Here is a 25,015-nt window from a genome sequence, read left to right as displayed (position 1 = left end):
GCACCATCTACAATACAGTACTGTAGCCCTACTAATAATAGCAATCACTGCATTTTGAGATGGTCAGACATCTGCAACTTTGTACTTCTGTTCCACTTACAGCTCCATTAAACAGAGACCCTTTGAGGACTGGGATTCACTTAAAAGATTTATATTATTAGTTTTCTTATATGTTCAAGCAGTATCTGATATACATCAACAATTTGTGCTGTGCAATTGGCCATGATTAGTTACGGCTACTTTATGCAAAACCAAAGTAATAAATAATTTAGTGTGTTTGTAGTTTCCTGGTGAATGAATGATAATACAGATAATTTACATGTACATCATTCAGTTACTCAGAATGTAACACAAAGGATGTAGTGACATGATTAGTTTCACAGAGCACAGGGAGAACTTAATAGTTCTAACCATTTGTCCTCCATGCATTCCTAAAGTATATGCCAATATATTTATAATATAGAAATAAAAAATGTGTGTGCTTGCATTTAAGACATCCTCCAATACATGCCAAAAACAAATGTCCAAAAAAGTAGTATCTGGATGTAACAGGATTGTTAGGAACATAGTACAAATCCAGAACAATCCTAGAGAGAGGTAACAAAGCAGCACTCTTATATAATAAATTGGCAATTGTTACAAATCAAATGGCTTTGCTGGCTTGTACAATGGACTGTTGCTTATAGAGAACTTTAGATACAATCAATAGGACCTTTAAAAAAATCACTTTCTGTGCTGATCTTACTTGCAGATTTTTAACTCCCTTATTTGATTAGTGATCCTTTTTCCAAGCGAACACCATCTGACTGATCCTCACAAATTCCTCTGCAATATCACCCCTATTTTACAGATGGAGAAATCAAGAGCTTAAGGATTTTATCCTGCTCCTATTGAAATCAACAGGTGTAGCAGCCAGATTAAGCCCTAAATGACTTGCTCAAAGTCACAAAGGGGCATTTTTTCCTCAGACCTGAGATTAAAGCTCTGGAGTTCCTGATTCCAGGTCTGTAGTAGGGTGTAGAATCCCTGCACTGTGCCAGGCAAATGAGGCATTAAAAGGAATTCAGCCTCACACAGTTGCTCCAGGAAGCGGCCACAGAAGCAGCTGCATGAAGAAGAGGAAGTCAGCAACTGTTTGGCCTTCTGAACCCAGAGCCACAGGTCTGAGTTAAGATCCCTCAAATTGGGGAATATTGTGTTACATTTTGAGATTTTTAACTTATTTCTGTGACTAAAATACGACTCTGAGAAAAGGAGTTTGTGATATTTGACTGACTAACCCCACTGCATTTTTGCTGAATTGCTTTACCACTATACATCACCAGTTTTACAGATATTTAAATATTGTGCCTCTAGCTACATTATATTGGCAAATTGGGGACATATCAAAGCATTCATAAAAATTCAGGTAATTTACCAAAGTATTCAAAGTTCTGTAGAACGGTATTAAAAGTAAATATACAATTTTATTATGAGGGATAGTCTAACTGCTTTGTGCAGATGATCAATAGTCTGACTATATGTGATTAATGGGTTCTTTATTTATTGCATTTTATTACAGAGAATGAGCAGATTATACATGGCTGAAAGAAAATCCCTGTCTTTATTCAACTGCTTGTCATTTTACATTCTATATGTGGATATGTATTAATACAGAGGAAGGATGGTCTTGTGGTGGATGCACTGGATTGGGACTCAGAAGATCTGGTGCTCTTTTTGGTATTGCCACAGCTGTTCACTTAAATTCTCTGTGCCCCAATATCCTATGTGTAAATGGGATATTACTACTTCCCTAACTCACAGGGGTACTGCAAGGATAAATAAACATCTGTGAAAAATTCAGCTACAGCAATGATGGAGATCAACATAGTTGGGTAGCACCTCCAGATGACAAACAGTGGGATAGAGAACAAGTAGGGCCAACTGAACACTTAGCTGTAACAGACCTAGGAATCGAATCCCTAGATACAATACATGACTTAGACCCCAATCCTGCCTTCTCTACAGACACAGAATTATAATAGTTTTAGAGCACCGTTAATACATTGCATCATTTATATTAATGTTTAAAGATATGATGTGTGGCCTGACAGATTGGAATTTTGATTAATTTCTGAGGGCTGTCAAGTGAATCGATTAATAAGCTCCCTCCCTCTGAAAAAATGTTACTAGTGTTATTGACCTTGATCAGTTTAAATAAAGTCAGATTTTGTTATGCTAGACATCACCCATTTGTAGCAAGGAGAGATGCTCATAGAACTTTAGCAACATTTTTAATATTAGAAAAAATAACATTATTTATGTGTTGTATGGAGAAGTGAGGGTGTGGGGAACATTCACAGGAAAGTTAAATTAAACTCATTGTCAGTTCTTTGGGAAAGGGACTTAACTATGTGTTTGTACTGGGTGCATCACAATGGGCTCCAATCCTGGTTGGGGCCACTGGGCACTAGTGATACAAATAACTGATCAGAATATAGACCTAAATCCTCCAGTTCCTATGTGGGCAAACTCCCCTGGACTTCAGTCATAGTGATAATATTTTAATTTGCTTTAGGAGACAGCCTGTGAGAATGTGATTAGTTTATTTAGCAACCTTCAAGAACCAGTTTAAATCCCAATTTAAACTGGCTACATAGTGTGTTCTTAAAAATTAGTGTAACTGATGCAATTTGTAACCACAACTCATAAACACTGATGTTAGCTGTGCAAGATAAAACACTGTGGCAATAGGTGGCATTCATGGGAAAAACAACATTAAGATAGTAAAAGCAAAAGAACTAAGCAGAGATCATAAAGACAGTGAAATAGTCCTTGGGGATGCTGAATACACACTCAGGAAACAACTAATGATTTAGAGTGTTCTTTCACTGCAAAGTACACATTTTCCACACAAGGAAGTCTTTTTACAGAAACTCAGTGTTATTCAATGGAAATCCCATACGGAAGAGGTGGAATTTTAAGACTCCATGATTGCTCCAGAAGGTACATACAGTAATAAAGAACAAGATAAAAACAGAAACTATAAAATGAACATTCGTGAGGTAGAAAAAATTGAAGATAAAAAGCCTTTGATACACCATTAAGAGAAGGAACAATGTGAGACAGAAAATCCGACAAAAGACATGAAGTGTGCACATGAAGAGCCTCTGCTGCCTACTAGAGAACATGCAGGCCCCACTGCTTCAGCTCTGCCTCATCAGGGCTCTTTGCTTACAAATAACAAATGAGCCAGTACGATATGAATTCGTATTTAGGAACAAAATCTGTTCAATGATTGCTTGAAACCACTACATAAAAGTTAAATATGAGCATTTGTTAAACTCACTTAAAATAGAGGCTGGAAACTGTCACACGTTTCTGTCTGATAAGGACCAGACTGTGAAACATTCACTGTGAAGGTATATGTATGCAGTCTGTTCAAGAACAGCAGGCATGAATAAGTGAATGGCAGTTAATAACTATGAAGTACAGGAGAGATCCACTGATGTTTTGGAGCTCTGTTTTTGGAAACAATGTTGGGCAAACTCAAAAAGCTGTAGCTGAGTAGCTTACTTGTGCAATATGGAATTCTTCTGGAAAACCACTACTTTGTCATGAACTCAAGAGGATAATGAATTAAAATATCAGTGTAAGAGAAGTTTCAGAGTAACAGCCGTGTTAGTCTGTATTCGCAAAAAGAAAAGGAGTACTTGTGGCACCTTAGAGACTAACCAATTTATTTGAGCATAAGCTAGCTCATGAAAGCTTATGCTCAAATAAATTGGTTAGTCTCTAAAGTGTAAGAGAAGGAATTTAAACAAATCAATAGGTGTCTGAAGGACTAAATATGACAAGACTGCCTCCCTTCAGAGCCCTGACCTTAATCCACAAGAGCAAATATTAGGTTTACTTAGCATAAGTCAGGAGTGTGTTTTTGAAAAACTTATTCAGCTCATAGGGTTTTTCAAATCTGAACCTTAATGGCAGATTTGACAAAGAAGCTGTGGTTCCTATCCTAAATTTCCTGCCTCAGATAGGCTTGAGTGCACCCCACCTCTAGGACCACTAGCACCCACGTGGTGCCTCCTGTCCCCCTGCCATGTGACCAGAGGGGAAAGAAACTGCTCAAAGGCCCCAACCAGAGACTGAGGCCAGCAGAGCAGCTGCAGAAGCAGTTTATGCAAAGACCAACAGACATGGATAGTATTTTCTAGTTTTGACTGGACTTTCCCCTCTGCTGATTAGCTGTTTGCTCTAACAACCCCTTCCAGTCTCTTAACCTCAGCCTTACTCCACATACCTCCCCATCCCACCAAGAAATTGCAAAACGAACATGCTGTTTGTTGCCATCACACTGGGTGCTCTGCTTTGCCTGTTCCACCCCTTTCCCTATATTTTGACTATATTGTCTATTTAGAATGTGAACTCTTTGAGGAAGGGACCACCTATTGCTCTGTTCGTGCAGCGTCCAGCACAATGGGGCCCTAATCTTGGTTGTTCTCCAGGCACTACTTTAATAAACATGATTAACCATCTTTGTTAGGGAGAAGGCTACTCAAAGAATTGCTTTGTGTGCAGGACCTTTTCCACTATGCCCCCAAAGCATTTCCAGACAGTGCCTAGGAGTCCTGACGTGGGAGGTCTGAACTGCTCCGGACACAGGGAAGCCTTCCGAAAAAGGATGCTCCCCAGCCGCAAATGGTGTAGCTGGAAAACCCACCTCCATGCTGAAGTCTGTTGAATCTGAACTGTCTGAAAGGGATTGGTACCTAGAGAAGATGGCTTGTAAGAAATCCTCCATAAGGCATCAGAGACTCCAAGATCCAAGCTCTTAATTCAAGACTATCCAATTGTTTCATAGTTGAATAACTCATATTTTTACCATCCTTTAATTCTTTCTGAGTAAAGAACCAAGTGATTAACAACATTTGTATTTTGATAGTGCTTAGTGGCCTCAGTTAACTCATACGTAGGCCTGGTCTACACTGGGGGGGGGTTGTTGATCTAAGTTACGCAACTTCAGCTATGTGAATAACGTAGCTGAAGTTGACATACTTAGATCTACTTACCGCAGAGTTTTCACTCTGCTAGGTCGACTGCTGACACTCCCCCATCGACTCCGCCTATGCTTCTCGCTCCGGTGGAGTACTGGAGTCAACGGGAGAGCGCTTGGTGGATGATTTAGTGTAGACATGCCCTTACTGTCCTATTTCTGCCTTGTAAAGAACACGTAAAAGGAAAGAGGTTCCTAAGCCTACTGAGGTCATGAACTAAGAAGAGCTGTTTCCATTAAAGATTTTGCTCCAGGCACAACACGGAATAACTATGTTCTTCTAAAAAGCAGATACTCTAGGAGATGGGGGACTCAACAAAATGTTAAGTAACCAAAGATCAAGGATTACTTTGCAGCATGAAGCATCAGGGACTTCTCTTTTTCTGAGTCAAGTTGTATTATTTTTGAAAAATGGACTGGCAGTGTTTTTTAGCTCCAAAAAACCCAAACGAAAACACCCGACCCCACAATTTAGAGTTGCCCCATGTGTGGCTGAACCATGAACAAATTATTCTAAATAATAAAAGGCATTGTGTGAGAACACGGAAGTTCTATCTAGATGGTAATATTCTCCACCAAAAAACCAAAACAACCTTGGGTAGGATAGGAGTTAGACAGTACACTCCCTGGTAAGACAAAAAGGTGAAAGGAGGGCTACATCTTTGTTTTGGGATACTCTTGCTAAATATATCTCTGACAGAATCCTCTTATTGAAAGGGCAAGGCACAAGAACAAATGGAGCAACTATTAAAAAATTTAATCTTAAAAAAATATGTAAGCCATTCTGACAAACTTACATCCACTCTTCCCATGGAAGAGCAGGTGGCTCACACTTGGTCTGTGCACATGAGCCCTGGTCCATTTGTAGTCAGTGGCAAAATTCCTGTTGATTTCTTCAGAAAAAGAGCATGTGATGGAATCCTGACACCACCCCCACCCCTCACTGAAGTCAATGTCAATGGGAGTTTTGACATTGATTTCAATGGGGCTAGGAGCTCAACAAAGGCATATGATATACATAAGCAGGACTCTAAATAAAGAAAATGAAAACACACTACTCCTTGTTTAAGCACTTGGTCTAATGTAAAAATGTAGAGGAACTAAGGGGTAGGGAAGGTTCCACTTGTAAAAAAAAATAAAAAAATCAGTGGCACTAAAGATGGGTACATGATTTATTTTACAGACCATCGCCATCTCAGCCCTGTGCAAAACATGGAACAGGGGTAGGCAACCTATGGCACGTGTGCCAAAGGCGGCACGTGAACTGATTTTCAGTGGCACTCACGCTGCCCGGGTCCTGGCCACCGGTCCGGGGGGCTCTGCATTTTAATTTAATTTTAAATGAGGCTTCTTAACATTTTAAAAACCTTATTTACTTTACATACAACAATAGTTTAGTTACATATTATAGACGTAAAGAAAGAGACCTTCTAAAAACATTAAAATGTATTACTGGCATACGAAACCTTAAATTAGAGTGAATAAATGAAGACGGCACACTACTTCTGAAAGGTTGCTGATCTCCGACATGGAAGGTTGTGTGAAAGGAAAGAATATCCCTGCTTTAGAATGAAATGTGTTACCAGGCAGAAAATTAAACATTTTATATGTTTGTTAGGATTTTTAATAGTCTGAAAGCTGCAAATAAGAGAACTTCTGAATATTGGTGAAACCTCAGAGGCTGATCTGATTTTGTGTGAGGAGGATTTAAAACACAGTGGTTCTTAGCACATCTCCTTATATTCCCCTGTGCAATAGCCTCGAACCACTAGTAATGTTCTCTTCTCTCTGTCCATTTTCTCTCTCTAGTCTCAATTTTTCCACTTATCTTGTATTTTTCCTGCATATTTTTGGTAACTAATTTAAATCTTTTTTGATCTCCTAATTTTTGCTCCCTCTCCACTCTCCCCACTTATTCCCCAGATAGCTATATCTAAATACTGCTTGGGGTGTGGCCACATCCACGCTGGCTCTGAGGCATGTACTCACTCTTGTGGCTGAGCTGAATGGTGTGGGAGCAAAGGACAGAAGCTTGTGCCAATGACTTGTCTGTCTGTGTCCCCGGCTCGCTGCCCGGGACAGGATGTTGGCAGCAGTGCTGGGGCTGGCCTTAGAACTGCTGCATGCCCTGCAGTGCTGTTGCAAGCTCGTTTTGAAAGGAGCTCCACAACAGAGACCCATCCCACTGTTCGACCAAAGGATGAAATGGCCCAGAACCAGCTATGTGCTTTTGGAGTATGTGGCTGAAATTCTGCCCAAGTATATCCAGCAAGACCAGGTGACCTGTTCCAATGAATTGGAGATATTTATCCCTCCTGATGGGGTTGTTCCAATTCTGACTTTTCTTCACGATCACACCAATGCCCAATTTAAATCCCTGGCTGATTTGACTGCTATTGATGTCCCAATCTGACAATATTGTTTTAAGATTGTTTATAATCTCCTGTCTCTGCGCTTCAATTCTCAGATCAGTGTGAAGACGTACACAGATGAGCCGACTCCTGCTGATTCAGCAGTGTCAGTGCACCAGGCAGCAAACTGGTATGAAAGAAAGAGGTTTGGGACATGTATGGAGTCTTCTTTGCCAACCACCCTGACCTGAGGCGAATCCTAACAGACTACAGGTTTCAGGGCCACCCATTTCAGAAGGACTTTCCACTCTCCTGATATGTAGAGGTATGGTACGATGATGAGGTGAAACGGGTGGTGGCAGAGCCTGTGGAGCTGGTTCAGGAGTTCTGCAAATTCGATCTGAATAGTCCCTGGGAGACATTTCCTGCCTATCGCACAGCTCCAGAGACCCTGAAACTAGAAGCAGGAGACAAGAAAGGAGATGCAAAATAGCAGCAGGACCGAGAGGATACTGGGAACTTCCTCTGTGGCACTGACCCTCCTGTTCTACCTTAATATTTAGATGAATAAAACCTGACTTGAGGGAAAAAAACCAACCAAACAAAAACACAGTTGCCTGACCCTACCAGGCCAGCACTGCTCCTGGAGCAAGTATGCCACATTAGAGGACGCCACAGGAAGCATGCAATGAAAAAGCAAATTGTGGCGTTCTATGTTCAGGAAACTTTCCTTGCTTCTATTGCTCTGCTTCATTCCTCTCTGAAACCCCCCGATTGGTAAATTCTGTATTATCTAATGTCACCTCCTTTTCCACTATTTTCCCCATGCTCTTCTCTTATTGGGTTCCTTCTTATCCATGGCTGTGTAACACTGGCTGTCAATAATGGCAGAATTGGGTGGCTTGGTGTTGCACCGTGAACTATCATTGCTACATACAGTAGAAATATACTGATATCACCAGCACAGTGTGTGTGGCTAGTACAAACACTTACACTGCTCCTGTAATTTGCCAACAACACAATCTATGGGCACAGAAAATCAATGCGTTTCACTGGCTTAGTTTATTTAAATAGATTATGCTGATATTTTAGGAATATCTATTTTTAAAACAAGTTGTTCACCCTTCTGATTGCAACTAGCAGTGTTCACACTTTATAGATCAACGAGTTAGTGTCTTATTTGCTCTGTAATCAGACAACAATAAAGCACAAACAAAGGTGTGAACTTCTCTTTACATTAACGGAGAGAATTTCAAAAGGAGTAGGGCTGATCATTCATACGTTTAACCACTATTCTGTCCAAAACCAAAACCCACAGCTCAAGCTGCAGAAATAAAATTATGCTATAAAATATTTCATACTGTCAACCTACAATGCATGTGAAATATTTAAGTGCACTAGATTGCATCTTTAACTCATAAATTGGACAATATATAAATTTTTAGCTATAAATAGGAATTACTTATGGAACTAGAATTCTCAAATAACAAATGTAAATGTTTTCTTATTTACCTTCCTCACAGATATGCTTGCAAAACTTGTTCCAAAGAAGATCTTTATAAGGAAGGAGGTGTTAAGTTAATTTTTGGCATATTCAGTAGGTTTCCTTTCAGCCTGCCCACCATCTCTGTGACAATCCAATATTCTGACAGCCTTAAAGTATTTAAATATGATTTTAGATGATATAATTATCCAGTTTTTACTATAATTTCAATCTTTCTACTTTGCTTCCTCCATCAAACTCTGGAGGAAAAAGAGACCTCAATTTATTTAACATAAATTAGCTTTATTATTCACATTACTCTTTGCTGACCTTTTTAAAACAAAAAAGTCAAATTAATATGGTCAATTTCTAAAACATTTTATTTGGTCTTTTCTGTAATTCAGTTTATAAAACTGCAATACACAAAAATTCATCAGAAGTAAAAACTAAATGTAAAACAAAGCAAGACCTTGTTGGATACATTTTCCCAGAAAGCTTTACCTACAGGCTCAGGAGCAGCAAACACTCAGCATATTTAAAAATGGGATTTTGAATAAAATTGCACACTGAAGAATTATGAAGCAAATGGACTGTTTTTGACTTCTTCATAAGAACAGTTTATGGTTTAGTTAAAATATCCAGTGACTATTTTAAATATCCTTTTATAGAATAAAATCAATTTTGGGTCAGTCATCTTCAGAGAAGCGGATGTGTTTACTTGTCTCTTGTGTCTTTGCAAGTCTCATTCTTTCAGCTTTGGCAATCAGCTACAAAAAAACAAAAACAAAAACCATAACATTTAAGTAAAGGTGAAAGAAAAATTGCATTCAGATTACAGGTTTATATCAAAGTCATAATCATGCTAGCAGGTCTCACAGAAGATAACTAATCTTTGAACAGTTGAACCAACATGCACAGAGCATAGTTCTCTGATAGTTGCATCTGATGAAGTGAGCTGTAGCTCATGAAAGCTTATGCTCAAATAAATTTGTTAGTCTCTAAGGTGCCACAAGTACTCCTTTTCTTTCTGCAAAAATGAAGAGGCTCCTGATATTATTTTGCTCAGTAGCATCACAAAGTACACAAATAGCACAAAATTTTCCCTTAATCTCTGGACAGATTAGTGTCTTTAACATTCCTTCAACATTCCATCCCAGTGTCCCATCAAAAGTGGGGGAAGGGAGAGAGGGAGGAAAGACCTCAAACACGACCTTCATAGCCATTTTTAAATGGACTAGTTCTTTGAGGCTTCAAACTCTTACTTACTTAACTATAGCAGGATCAAACCTTAAAGAAATAAATTTGTCAGGAATGCTATGTCATTTTCTAGAGTCAGTTTCTGGAGAGACAAAAGACTGAAATGCAGAAGGAGGCCCATCCTCTAGATTGAGATAACTACTCATCTGAATGTAAACAGTACTGGCCACAGGAATGAGCTTGGGCAGAAGAATCCTGAGTTCAAATGCCAGCTCTATCAATGACCTCTCTGTGTTTCAGTTTCCTTATCTGTAAAATGGAGATAGTACCCTGATAAGATAGGGGCTGAGGATTAGTTAATATTTGTAAGGTATATGAAATTATAAATGTAAAGGAGTACTTGTGGCACCTTAGAGGCTAACAAATTTATTTGAGCATAAGCTTTCGTGAGCATCCGATGAAGTGAGCTGTAGCTCACGAAAGCTTATGCTCAAATAAATTTGTTAGTCTCCAAGGTGCCACAAGTAATCCTTTTCTTTTGCGAATACAGACTAACACAGCTGCTATTCTGAAACCTGAAATTATAAATGTTAAATTGTGGTATTACTGACAATTTCTCTCAACCCTTCAATGTGACATGATTGTACATTTTAGAAATAAAGCATTTATAGCTTTTAAAAACTGTGAATCAAACAAACCTCAAAATCCAAGGCTGCCTGTATAATTTTAAAAAGGATATTACATTATATATAGTATAATAAAAAAAACAAAAACAAAAACAAAAACAAAACACCCCAAACATTCCCAGGGAAGGAGTCCCATTTTAACTGGCATTAACAGAACCTGCCTAACTATTTGCATCATTGATCAAAGGGCCTTGCACCTTTCCCCTAACCTTGAGACTCTCTGTCATGGTAACTTATCTTACCACCTTTGCAGAGGGAGGATAGACAGCGCCATTGTTGGAGCTCTACCCTCACTGGTAGCTGAGCCACAAGAGTTGGTGCAGAGTAATGAATGTGAGGCAGTGGCTCCCCTACAGATTGAGCATGCTATATCCTCCGCACTCCCAGCCCTCGATAGCCTAGCCAGGAAATCAACACCAAGTCTCTTGCACAGCAGCACACAGACCTCACCATGAAGACACTGGGACAACTTGGAATCTTAAAAATAAAATAAATAATAATAAATAATAATAATAATAAATATTGGATATTGTTTTGCCACAGGGAACTCTCCCACTACAAAAGCAATTCTATCACCCACTGTCCAGCTGCTGACCAGAGGGCCCTCTTTCTTCTTCAACACAGGCTCAAAATATTATGCCAGTCAAAGAGAGGTCTTCAGTTTTTCAAACCACAATTAACATGTGAGCTGCAAATTTCCTTCCATTTCTACTCATATACTTTCAACCCCTCTCCCTTTATTCTTATCACAGCACACACTACATAACTCAACAGCAAACTTCCCCTCACTCCTTGGAGATTAAGAATAATAGCTGGGAAAAGCTCTCAGTCCAAAGTAGTATGAAATACAAAAATATTCATGTGTTACCCTTGTGGGAAGCAAACTGCACTACTAGTTAAGTTAACAACTTGCAGATTCAGCTTTTTTTGTCCCCGTTCTGAAGAAATTAAATGGGACACCTAAAAGTCTGTTTATTTTAAACAAAAGTGAGAATTTCAGGAAATTTCTGCCATCACTGGATCCATGGTGACTCACATTTATGAAACTTTTTTTTTTTCCCCCTCAAGAAATGTACTTTTTAAAAAAAAAAAAAAGTAATCTTACATATATACACTGTACACATTTAGGGCCTTAATAAATCTGCAAAAGACAGATGACAAGTTCTGCTGAGATTCACCCCAAGACACAGAATCTTATCAATTATCTCAAATCACCAACTTTAAAAAACTGCAGTCTTGTCCACACAAACATGACATCTTGCTTGTGTTCTGGAGGATATTGAGTCAAAATTGATATATGCCATTTAGTATCCATACTGGGGCATGCACTGATTTAACTAAATCTGTGCAAGTCTGTATGTAGATAGGCCCTGTGTACTGCAATAGCAGAAGTATAAACTCACTCCATGGCACCCTCACTATCCTCCAGAACACAATCCAGATGTCATGTCATAGCAGATACGTGGGATGAACTATAGTAAAGGAAGCAGAGAAAATGCAAAGAAACAAGGAACAGACAAAAGTACCTCAATTTCTTTCAAGTCTAGGTAGAAAGTGTGTAAGAAGACAGAGGTTCTTGTGAATAAAACCCAGCCTATACTAGGGAAACTTGCACCACTTTAACGACACTGATGCAGTTATCCTAGCCTAACTCCCTAATGTAGATACACTGCACATATGTAGAGCAGGGCTTACACCAATGCAGCTAACTTTGGGGCACCACTGTAAAGCCTTACCTATATTTAAAGTTGCACCTATATTGCTTATATGAATATAAAATTGTTAAACTGAACAATTGTGCATGTTCACACTGTTGTGCTTGCACCAAATGCTTGTACTGCAGTAGAAACCACATGAGCACACAGCCCTGTTCTGAATTGATGGTAGTGCTTTGTAAGCCCCACTTTACATCAGTGCTCAAACATTACACTGGGGCAAATTTATGTAATGTAGGCAGAGCCTAAGCTGGAGCGTAGAGCGAACAAGAACACTGCATAATTCTTTAGAGAAGAGCCAAGTACCAGGTAAGACTGACAAATACTCTTGTCAATATATCCTGACCTTCAGTATTCAATGTAAAAAGAAAAGGAGGACTTGTGGCACCTTAGAGACTAACCAATTTATTTGAGCATAAGCTTTCGTGAGCTACAGCTCACTTCGTCGGAAGTACTCCTTTTCTTTTTGCAAATACAGACTAACACGGCTGTTACTCTAAGTATTCAACCTGTCACCCTCAGATTCATTCATATAATTGGAAGATAATTTTGATTTTATGATAGATGAGTTTCCAACTAGAATTATGATCCTATGCAGACTATATAAAGTGTATGTATTTGTATATAAGATTCATGTTTAACACTTATCTGTGAAGTGCTCTACAAACATCTTCAAAGAGTAATTTTGTATGTGTAAATTACAAAAGAAACAGGATTTTAAACCCCTTTAATGCTAAGAACATAAGAACGGCCATCTAGCCCAGTATCCTGTCTTCCAACAAGAAAAGGAGTACTTGTGGCACCTTAGAGACTAACAATTTATTTGAGCATAAGCTTTCGTGAGCTACAAGCTTATGCTCAAATAAATTGGTTCGTCTCTAAGGTGCCACAAGTACTCCTTTTCTTTTTGCGAATACAGACTAACACGGCTGCTACTCTGAAACCTGTCTTCCAACAGTGGCCACTGCCAGGTGCCCCAGAGGGAATAAACAGAGCAGGTAATCGAGTGATCCATCCCCTGTTGCCCATTCCCAATATTAGTTAACTGTAATGTCTTGAACTGTATAGCCTTAATTATGAAAGTTTTTACTACCATAATTTTCTTGCTTTCCTAAATTGTGACTTTAAAGAAAAAAACATAACTAATTCTGAAGGATCTTCAACAAAGGTTTGACAGTTATAAATGAACAATGATGAGCATGGCAAAAAACAGATATTAGAGTTGTTGAAAATTGCAGTTCGAACACAGACTATCAAAGAGCAGTGAAAGAGTTAAAGTTATTTGACTTCCGTTAATCATTCCTCTCAAAAAGCCTTGCTTACTAATGTTAGCATTTAAATAGACCTGACTAGGCTTTGAAGCTAACACCTCTCCAGGTTGAAAGGTGATGGGAGAGGGGGAGGAGTGAGAGTTTGCACCTTTTGCTGCTGTTATTGTTAGGCAGAACTGAGAGTTTATTTTTGCAATCCTAGATGAGTTACACATTACAGGCTACCTTAGTACAGTATTTGCTGTGCAAATTGATGTATCTTCACAACAAGAAGTGCTAGAAACTTGGGTGGTGAGTTTCCACAACCCCAGCTGAAGTCAAATCAAACCCTTGATTTAAAAAATAAAAATAAAAATCTATCATTTAATCAAAAATGGCAACAACAAATCCCTGCATGGTGGTTTTATCTATGTGAGAGCTCAGAGAACATCAGTAATTAATTATATGTAAAAAATACTGCTTCTAATAGCATTTTTACCTGAAGAAGGAAGCAGCAATACAGCCACATGAGATTTTTCCTTTTCATCAATATATGCAACTGGGAAACTAAGACTGGTAAAGAAAACCAGATGATTTTCCAGTTTTACAAGTGAAAACAAAAGGGTTGTTTTAAAATTCAAACACAAGACTTTACTTGCAGTGGATATATGGGGATCGAGACAAAAGAGAAGTAAGGGGAGATTTTCACCCCTTCTCCAGCCCTTGTACACCACATAAAGGGGACAGAGTGGTGTAAAGGGGCTCTAAAAGCCCCAGATCTAGGCAAAGGAGAAATTCCCCAGGGCAGGAACTGAAGATGACAGCTACAAGCAGTCTTCCAAGAACCCCTTAACAAACAGAGGTTTAAGGGGTACAACAGGGTGGGAGGAGAGTTTTAGGTGGAGCACCAGTGCACAGTTCTACAAAGATTCTGGGCAGCAACTTATCCCAGGTGTACACTTGGAGTGCTTTTCCAGTATAGTTATACTATTACACTATAGCAGCAAAGCACTCCTCGTATGGATTCAACTTTTGCCAGTACAACTTATACCGGCTTCTGCAAACGAAAAACTATACCAGCAAAAGCGCAATTTTGCCAATATAACTGTGTCTACACTAAGGGCTTTTGTCAGCACAGCTATATCACTCAGGGAACACAGTTCTTCCCACCTCTGCCAGATCACAGTGTTGCCAACTCTCATGATAATCATTGTTTTTCTTAAAACCCCAGCTCCTGGAGTCAAGTGGATATGTGATGATTTCATCTTTCATTCTTAAAGAAAAAGTAAGTTTCTAGACCTTGTGGCTGTGGAAAAAGCTTCAAAATGTGACCCCAGTGCATCCTAAAGACTCAAAAAGCAGAAGACAAATAAAAAAGACCAAATCTATTATTTTTAGATAATCTCAAGATTTTTGGTGCGCTTGACTCATGACCTTTTCATCATTTGGGGTTGGCAATACTGGACTGTGGCAGATGCTTGTAAAGTAGACCTGGCCTTAGGGCTGGGCTATCTAGCTGTGCCGTGCCCTGGGCTATATACCTGTGCTGGCAAAACCCCCAACATAGACACAGCTATGCAGACAGAAGAGGGCTTCTGTACGCATAGCTAATATTGTTCAGGAAGATGGTACTGATGGTACTGTATTACTATGCTGACAGAAGTCCTCCTGTCGGCATATGCTGTGTCTGCACTAGGGGGCTATGCAAGAATAGCTATTATGGGCAGAGCCTAGGTTCCACTGGGACCACTCGGGCCCTCAGAGCAGCATAGAATTGTGAGGGTTCCGAACACGCCCCCTCCATGCCCTGTTGCTGTAAGTTCTGATGTAGCACAGAATCTCATCCATAGACAGCAAATGTGCGAGTTTGTGCACATACAAGAGCACAGATGTAGCAGGGAGTATTCCTCATGCGCTGGTCTCCAACACGATGTATGCAATCCAAACTGTTCAATCTGTAAAAATGGAGTCAAGCTCCAAATTATAATAATAATTTAAAAAAAATAAAGTTTTTGATTTTTTTTTTTTACCATCTGGTTTTTGAGACTTTAAGGGTTCATGTTTTCTCAACAACCATGAGGGCTGTGAGCTTACTTGTAAATAAAAGCCGAGATTCTCATGCAATTGCCTGACACCATGAGCTAGGGGTTTAAGGAAAACACCAAATATTGAAAGACTCCTGATAAAAACCATAGGAGTTGGCAATGCTAGTATAATCAGACCCCTTAACTTTATCATGGAAGAGCACATAAATCCTTTTAAATTCCATTTGAAATGCATTGTTTTGCAGCTTTAAAATACTATTCGGACCAATCAGTTTATTCCATTAAATGTAAAGCTGTCTTACCTCTTAGAACCATAAATCAGAATTCTTTAACTACATGCAAACACAACACTCATTAGCAGTGACTGCTTCAGAACACCTGTGTCTAGGTGGGCAAATCATTCATTTTTATTTTCTATGTGTAGCAACTGGACCGGACTCTGCAGTAACCAAGTGCTCCCTACTTTGCTGCTGCATTTGACTGTAAAATCTACTCCCAAGTCACCAGGATTAGATAAGAGATGAAAGTGGAGTGGAAGATCACAAAGTTTAGGAAAAATACAGATATTTCCCTTCCACCCAGGCTTTTGATCACAGAAATCATATTTCAATCACTGTTGCACAAAAATAAACATAAATTCAGACAATCCACTATTCACACTTATTTTACCTTCTCTGTGCCTCGCTTCTTTTCTCTAGGTTGGTTAAGTTTAGCTTGTCTGTCCACCAAAATTTTCTGCCAGTACCGCTGTTCATGATCACCTTGACATACACATGAAGCGATAGTGTATTAATAAGGTTATCCAATATAAAGAATGCAGCATTTCATCTGTCATGGCCAGGTCAACTTATTTGAATATGTATAACCGCGTGAACAATATTTGTGGATGAAACCTGGCACTTCAGTTCTCAGTACGGAAGGAACTTCTGTGTAAGAACAGGTTAATCGCTTTTCATTAGGAGAGGGGGAAAACCTTATTTTAAAATGGAAGCTTGCTTACTGCAATAAAGGTAGTTTTAAATACACAATTAGGCATACATATAAATCTTCAACCACTGACTTTGTGTTAATCTAAAAGAATATTTTTAGGTGGGGGAAGAAGGCCCAGGGAAAAAAAAATAGAGAAAATTTGCTTCCCAAAAATCACCTTCGTTTTGAGGTCAAGTCTGGGAAATTTTTTGATGGTTAAAAGTTACTTATTTTCATTTCAATTAGCTGATTTTTAAAAAAAATCCTAAGCCAGGACTTGGAGAGCACTACAAACCCAGAAAGGGATCTATGGTAAAGTAAGAGTCTCCCCCGCAAAGCCAAGGTCCATCAACCCCAACTGTAATACTCTAGTCTTACTTGACAATGCTAAAATATTGAAGGCAAAAAACAAAGTAAAAATAAAGAATAGTAAAATTATAACTTGAAAACTAAATGCTGTATTTCTTCAGATTGCCTTTGGATCTCAGAACTGGAACAGTTTAAATGCAAGGCTTCATCGCAAAATGAAATATTGCTGCCTTCAGGAGATCACAAACTTCCAACTGAACTCTGCTTAAGAATTAACATAACAAATAAACACTTACATTATGGCTCTTGGGCCAAAAAGTTTTCCCACCCCTGCCTAAGGGCCACATCGGGGTTGCGCAACTGTAACGCTGTGCCTTCCCACACAGCCTGGCCCCCTGCCCCCTATCCGCCTCCTCCCGCTTCCTGCCCCCCTCAGAACTCCCGACCCATCCAACCCCCCCTGGCTCCTTGTCCCCTGACCGCCCCCTCCTGGGACCGCCAACCCCCCCCCACTTCCTGTCCCCTGACCTCTATCCACACCCCGCACCCTGACAGGCCCCCCGGGACTCCCATGCCTATCCAACCTCCCCTGCTGTTCTCTGTCCCCTGACCACCCCCAAACCTCCGCCCCATCCAACCTCCCCTGTCCCCTGACTGTCCCCCGGGACTCCTTGCCCCGTATGCAACCCCCTCGCCCCCAGAACCTCTGCCCCATCCAACCGCCCCCTGCTCTCTGTCCTCTGACTGCCTCCCAGAACCTCCTGCCCCTTATCCAACCCCCTCACTCTCTGTCCCTTACCATGATGCTCAGAGCAGCAGGAGCCAGCCACGCTGCCCACATGGCAGGGAAGAAAGGGGGACAGCAGGGAAGGGGAGGGGCCGGGGGCTAGCTTCCCCGGCCGGGAGCTCAAGGACCAGGCAGGAAGGTCCCTTGGGCCAGATGTGGTCCGTGGGCTGTAATTTGCCCACCTCTGCTCTTAGGTCTGGTCTACTCCGGGAACTTACATCGGCATAGCTACGCCTGCCTTATAGTGATAGATCAAGAAGCTCAATCTGTTTGTCTTCAATGAAGAGATGGTTAAGGGGTGACTTGATTACAGTCTGTAAGTATCTACATGCGGGAACAAATCTTTAGTAATGGGCTCTTCTGTCTAGCAGAGAGAAGTATAGAACTAACATATGTCTGCTCCACTTCCCTAACTGCAATACGCTATAGTACATCTTTATACCAGTATAACTGCATCCAAACTAAGACAGTTTTATTACTTTAACTATACCTGTATAGTCATCAGCAAGTCTAGTAAAAAATTTCCATAAAATTCATTATTCCGAACGTCCTAGGGACACACTCTTGCATTTCACCATCACGTTGTAATTATGAGGCTGAAGAGTGGAATAGGAATATGGTTCACCGCAGTGACAATTGTCCATTGTCACTGAAACCAAAAAGTGATCTGCCAGTTGAAGTTATGTAAAGTCAAATGACCACTCTTGTAAGAATAAAGTTAAGTGGCCTGGTTAAGGCAACCAATTTAAAATACCAACACATTTTACTCAAACTAAAGAAAAAGTGACATATTACGTTTGAGGTTTCGACACTTTAGTTTTTGTAGAAAAGGGAGAATAGCAACAAGAAGAAATAATGATATAAAACCAAAATATTGATTCTGTAATTTATACACAACGCAGAAAAGTATCTTAACTGAATATCAGCAATACAGTTAAAATGCAGCAACAGTTCTGCTCTTGGCTTCTAGGAGCTGTCTCTTATGCATATATTTTAATAAACCTCTTACCAGTTAGAACCTCGAGTTTCCAGTTGTTTTTAATCTGAATTTCTTTATGTGCTTTCACTACAACCTGTGCATCTTCAGGAGTTTTAAACCGAACATGACACTCTGTATCTCCTTCCAGCATGTCAACATAAGCAACATTAGCTATCATTGCCAGAGCATCCTGTGGCACAAAAGAGAACTCAGACAGGTTAGCCAGAACAAAAATAAACTGCAGTATTTTCAAATACTGTCCTTTGAAAATCCAAGATGTACACAAAGGAGAAATGGCTTGGGAAATATTCTCTAAAGTCAATTACAAGGAAGTGAAAGTGGAACTTTATTACATTAATAAACGAATCTGACGTCAAATAATTTCTGGCTAACATTTATTGAGTTTTCAGAAGAAAATCTATGAACAGTCAATTTTTACTAGATCGAGAACTATATAATTTACCTCAGAGTTGTATGTTTCCCAAGAACCCAAGCTCAGGCTACATCTGTTATGAATCCACACAACAGCTAACCCTTGTTGATGTTCTTTACAGTCATTAGGAGGGATGACAGCAGAAGAATTATGTAATGCAACAGTATTTCCATTTCATATGTTAGTCCAACAAAAATATATTTACTTCCACACCTAAATATTTTATTTAAGGTTAGGACTGTGGAAAATGAAAAGAAAAAGCTCAAGAATGGTGAACAAGTTAGGAAATCAGTACATGGAACACTACGGTGGATACTGGAGTTCCTTTTCTCCTATATCAAATGATCTCCGCCTGAAAACTGACACCAGCAGCCGAAGAAGGAAGAGAGTCACACACACTCTTTCAATCAAATACCTTACCTGTGAAACTTGCTGTGAGGGAAATTAACTGGTATCACTCATTCCTAGTCAATTTCATTCACAGCAGGTACTTACTTCAAGTAAAAATGTTTCTATGCAAGAATTAGGCACTACTTTTAACCCTCCAGCTGCAAGGCTGAATCTTAAACTCCCCCAGCACCTAGGTTGATAAGACCATGTGTGATCCAAACAAAACCTTTTCACCCTTAAGTTTGGTATTCCCACTTAACATTTCCACAGAAAATTATTCAGACTACCAAAATTAATTTTACAAGAATATTTGCTTATTGGTTGATCTCTGAAAAGTGCCTCCACTCAGTAGCATGAAACAACATTTTGGTAACAAGAATTGAAATGTTTAAGCAATAATGTTACATTAAAAATAATGCAATAAGCCAGCAAAAGATATTTTGCACATCTGTCAAGAATGTACTTTGAAACCTAGACTTACAACATAGAGGTGACCAGACCAGCAACAGAATATTTCCATAATTTCCTAAAATAAGCCAAAACATAGTAATATTTTTGTGTAACATTTTGTAAAATGTTATGTCTACCCTGTTTATTCTCTAGTCATGGTGTGACTCCACAGTTAAGATGGGAGTGACTTTCTATTATAATTCATATTTTCACAGTTCTTTATTTTCCCCTGAGAATTTTCATGCTTAGTCACAGGTCAGATCATTTATTTTTTAAGACTGACGCAAATCAGGCAAGTAATTTGATTTACATATCTGAAAATACCAGAGTCTAATACAGTTTGATTTCATCTACACAAACAAGACCAAAACTTTGTTATCCCCTTGACTATATATATCACGAAAGCTCATGCTCAAATAAATTGGTTAGTCTCTAAGGTGCCACAAGTACTCCTTTTCTTTTTGCGAATACAGACTAACACGGCTGTTACTCTGAAATATATCATGTTGTAACACAAACCCTGACATAATAAAACATGTAAGGGCAGACAAACGTTGAATAGCGCTTAGCTATTACAAATGATGAGTGAGCGAGGGGGAGGGAGGAGGTCAGACATTCTCTCATTAATGTCTCTTGGATCTTAGATAGCTGCTTATAAATACCTAAATAGATAAGACTGATTCAGTTGAAAGCATATCACCAATTTGTTTTCAGAGAGAGAGATACGGCCCAGATCTTGCAAAAATTTACGCACATGCTGAAGTTTAGACACTTATGATTAGCCACCCTGACTTCAATTGTATTATTCACAGGATTGTAAAATTAAGCAATTGCATAAGTCTTTGCAAGACCAGGGCTGAAATAATTCTCTCATTGCCTTAAATGATCTACAGAGTACTCATTCCAATATAACATAATGAATGCTTTTCAAACAGTAAACAAGTGTTAAACCTTCTGATTTAAGTGTCATAAGAGAACTGATTCAGTCCATATAATAATTCAGAGCCCTAACTACACAAAAAGAACCAGCATACACTAATACTTCATATAGTACTGTGCCGGGGCTTCTGAAATGGAGGTTTCCTATTTAAATTAGGGGCAAGTGATAAAAATGACCATCAGTTTCTGTGTTTCCCCAAACAGGCACAAGTTCATGTCTCTATTTATTCTTTCTTATCTCAACCAAAAATACATAAGAAGCTGCAAGTTGCAAATAATAAAAAAAGAATGCTGGTCCTCTATCACATCACAGCGCTGCAAATTTATATCAAGTTTTGTGTAAACTAAGGCCAAAATACCAATTTGACAAGCACAAAAATAAGTAACACTTACATGTTATTTCATTTATCAAATTACATACAGCCACATGCAACATAAATGGCATTTTTAGAATAATTGTGAGTCACCTAGGGAAATATTTTATGACTCTCATTCAGGCAGCACTTTATTGGCCTCAAGTTCCTCTTAGATGAGCAAACCTTATTAAGTAAAAAAAAAGTTCAGTAAAAAATTACTGGCACAGTATATTATTTTTAATAGAGATTATTCTATATTAAGCAACTATCATCCATTTTGCCTTTATATGAAGTAACAACAGCTTACCAGTAACTTAAATAGTTATTTTGTTTGTTTTCTTAACAATACAGAATTCAACTGATGTCTGTCATACCTATATTGCAAGGGTGGAGCAGTCAGGGCTGGTGATGGAGGGAGAAAACAACTCACCCAGTAAAAAGTAAATCTGTATTATAAAACTTATTTTCATGGTAAACTTGACTTCTCTGGAAGAGCGCTTTCCTCTGCCCAAAGCTTTTATTACTTTTGGTTTTGATATAGGTTCTCTCAAACTGGTTCTGCTTTAATGAAATCTTCCATTAATGGGTACTATTCAGAAATATGTATACAGCTAGTTGCCAGATAGAAATTCAATATGACTTGTTTAAATGGCATTCAATCATTTTCAGGATGGTATAAGGGGAAAAGATAACAGCTGCCCTGAGGTTACAAAGGCATTACCTTGATGTGTTTCCTGCCTGGTAGGGGTTCGGTGCTAATGATCTTCACAATTACTCCATTCACAAACTGTGGTCCCATTGTGTTAGCTTTCTCAGGGGGACCAGAATCTTCACTGGTGGCTGTTAGTTTGAAGAGGAAAAGAGCATAATGAAAGTTCACATGTATTAACTTCACAAACACAAGATAACCACAAAAATCACACAAACAATGCAATAAATCTTGTGGTGGTGTTCAGACATTGAATGAAACAACAGATACCAAAACACTGCTGCAATGGATATATACTTAGTTTGGATCAGTTTATATATATGGCTATTGATGGCAGTGACTAGTATTTCAAAGGATAAAAACCAAAGTGACAATACCAGGCATAACGAATGAATCAATTAGAAATCCCTCCTAAAAAAGGGCCATATACAAGTCCTTTTGCAGTTTTAAACACGACCTATGGTAAGGATCTTTGCACCCCAAATCCTGAAGAGTGCTGAAAAAGGTTTAACACTCCTAGGCTAGAAGTTTGTGGACAGACGTTCAGAGGATCCAGTGCAACTCAGTAACAGCGTAAGGCACTTTTATTATTGTTGGAAAAATGTTTTAGTGTAGTTCTTGTGAGTTAGTAGGTACAAACAGTGTACAGTACCTTGGTCACTAAACAGAGTGAATCATAACCTGATCTGTTTCTACCATATAGTTTTGTAAACCTGTCTGGAACACCGTTTATCCCATCTACACTCACCACAGAAACCTTGCTAGCATTGTACTGTCAAGAACTGAGTTGAAACATGGTTCTGACTACCATGGAGGCACTGCTTATATAGACAGTCCTTAAATGGAAACTACCGCAATACACGTGTTAGTTTACTATGAACTATTATCATTAAATTAAACTAAACGTCTCAAAACCAAAGATCATTTTGTAATCTTGGATTATTTTCTAAATAATTTGATTATTCATTAATTCAGATAATGCAATAAATCATAATCAATATTAATACAATTTATTTTATATAAGATAGCTCCTTTAATATGAAGTGTTGTAAAAACTTTATTTCACTCTGCCTTTTCCATTCAGAGAAGTCAGTACACTGTGGAACTATTTTGATATAGATCTAGTCTCCAGTTCTATTAGAATATCAAACTCTAATGACCACCAACTGCATTAAAAAAAACAACCCCATCATAAAAACACACAATATAAAGATCAGAAAAACCTTTACATTTGACATTTTTTGTTTGAGGACGCTTTTGTACACCACTATCTGTTTCCATCTTCTCCACACACTCAGATTTGATTTGGGACATTGTTTTCTTTAAGGAAGCCATGCTGGCTTTTTGAAGGGCCAAATATTCTTGCTTCAGATCCATCCATTCACTCCTACGTAAAACAAAGATTTAGGAATAAACATGTCAATACTTGTGCAAAAATAATTAGACTTAAAAAAGCCATTGCAAACATGAAGACAAAATTATGATATTATTTGTATTACTGCAGAGTCTGGGAGCCCTTGTCATGGACCAGAACCCCAGCTAGGTGCTGTACAAACAGAACAAAAGGACAGTTCCTGCCCCCAAAAACGTAATCTAAGTATAAGACAAGAGACAACAGATAGAGACAGATGGGGCAGCACAAGAGAACAAGACAATATTCGCAAAAAGAAAAGGAGTACTTGTGGCACCTTAGAGACTAATAAATTTATTTGAGCATAAGCTTTTGTGAGCTACAGCTCACTTCATCGGATGCATTCAGTGGAAAATACAAGTGGGGAGATTTATATACATAGAGAACATGAAACAATGGTCAGCATGATAGGCGTGGTCTCAGTATATCAACAGTCTAACTTAGCAAATTTTTGTAGGCATGATGAAAAAGACAAGTATTGAGGAGGGTTTTGAAGGAGGATAATGAGGTAGCTTTGAAGATGTTTATGGGGAGTGCCCCCCCAAGCGCAAAGCACAGTATGGAAAAGGCACAAGGGTGCTTGTTTGAAAAATTAACAAGTGGGCAATGGAGCATCATGGACTGATTGGAGGTGACAGTCAACATCTTGATAGCGAATGAGAGTGGGGATAGGCTGACATGGTCAAAATGACTTGCAAATAAAATACACAAACTATAGCTGACATCAGGGGGCAGATGCTCAGTTGGTGTAAATTGGAGCTATGGCAATATATACCAGCTGAGACTCTCCCCTGTTGCGCTTAATGGCCTCCCCATCTTTTTATATAGCTGTCTAGGGTCTGATGGTTATCTGACTAAATTACCACTTCGTTTTATCTTCTAAATGGCCTCAATAAATACTAACAGGAGAACAAAATTACTGAAAAATTGCCATATGTAGTACATCTTCTTCAGAAAGCATTCTGAATGCTTTGGTAAATCAGACATATTATTTGGAACTGGAATTGCACAGACACTAATGCAGTACTGATTAGTTCACTGAGCCCTCTTTAGTTTTACTACATTAAAAATTAGTCACTTTTCTCTAGAAAATTCACTGATTAAAAAAACTGGTTAAACTCACCCTCCCCCCAAATCTATAGAGATAAGAACATTCCTTACTATTCAAATGCATTAGAGTTTTTAAAAAAATCCACACTGCATGGAAGCAATTTATATATTTACATACATTTAACATGGAGATGTTTCTGCAAACAGCTAGAGCTTTGCTCCAAAGAAACACAATGCCTATAGTGCCACTGTGAGAACGACTCATTGTTACCCTAATCTGTGCTATCAAACAAGCTGATAGGGGATTTTTAAAGAGGAGGATATCTTGTGGTAATGGTTTTAGCTGTTAACATTGACAACTGTATACTTCAAAAAAGCATCTAGCTCACCCAGGATCATACTGTTCTCACAGAGCAAAGACATTAAAATAACAAAAGAGCCATGTAATGATTCTTTGAGATAAAAAGGCAA

General features: G+C 38.8%; 1 protein-coding gene and 1 pseudogene across 6 annotated transcripts in view; one reads left to right on the top strand and one right to left on the bottom strand.

The window, feature by feature from the left end:
• Nucleotides 1–7,075: 7,075 nt before the first annotated feature.
• Nucleotides 7,076–7,880, top strand: LOC144263788 (NADH dehydrogenase [ubiquinone] iron-sulfur protein 3, mitochondrial pseudogene; annotated as a pseudogene).
• A 1,351-nt stretch (nt 7,881–9,231) lies between these two features.
• Nucleotides 9,232–25,015, bottom strand: part of LARP7 (La ribonucleoprotein 7, transcriptional regulator) — a 36,488-nt gene continuing 20,704 nt past the window's right edge. For all 6 annotated transcript variants that reach the window (XM_077815150.1, XM_077815147.1, XM_077815149.1 and 3 more), the window contains 5 exons: nt 23,313–23,470; nt 22,096–22,214; nt 18,837–18,996; nt 16,432–16,523; nt 9,232–9,636 (listed from right to left, as the gene is read on the bottom strand). In XM_077815150.1, coding sequence (XP_077671276.1) covers nt 9,556–9,636; nt 16,432–16,523; nt 18,837–18,996; nt 22,096–22,214; nt 23,313–23,470 — 610 coding nt within the window. In that variant the 3' untranslated portion in view covers nt 9,232–9,555. The remainder of the gene's footprint in view (nt 9,637–16,431; nt 16,524–18,836; nt 18,997–22,095; nt 22,215–23,312; nt 23,471–25,015) is intronic.

The sequence above is a fragment of the Eretmochelys imbricata genome, chromosome 4, assembly GCF_965152235.1.
Source record: "Eretmochelys imbricata isolate rEreImb1 chromosome 4, rEreImb1.hap1, whole genome shotgun sequence".
In the NCBI taxonomy this organism is placed as follows: domain Eukaryota; kingdom Metazoa; phylum Chordata; order Testudines; family Cheloniidae; genus Eretmochelys; species Eretmochelys imbricata.
This window is presented reverse-complemented; position numbering and strand designations above follow the sequence as displayed.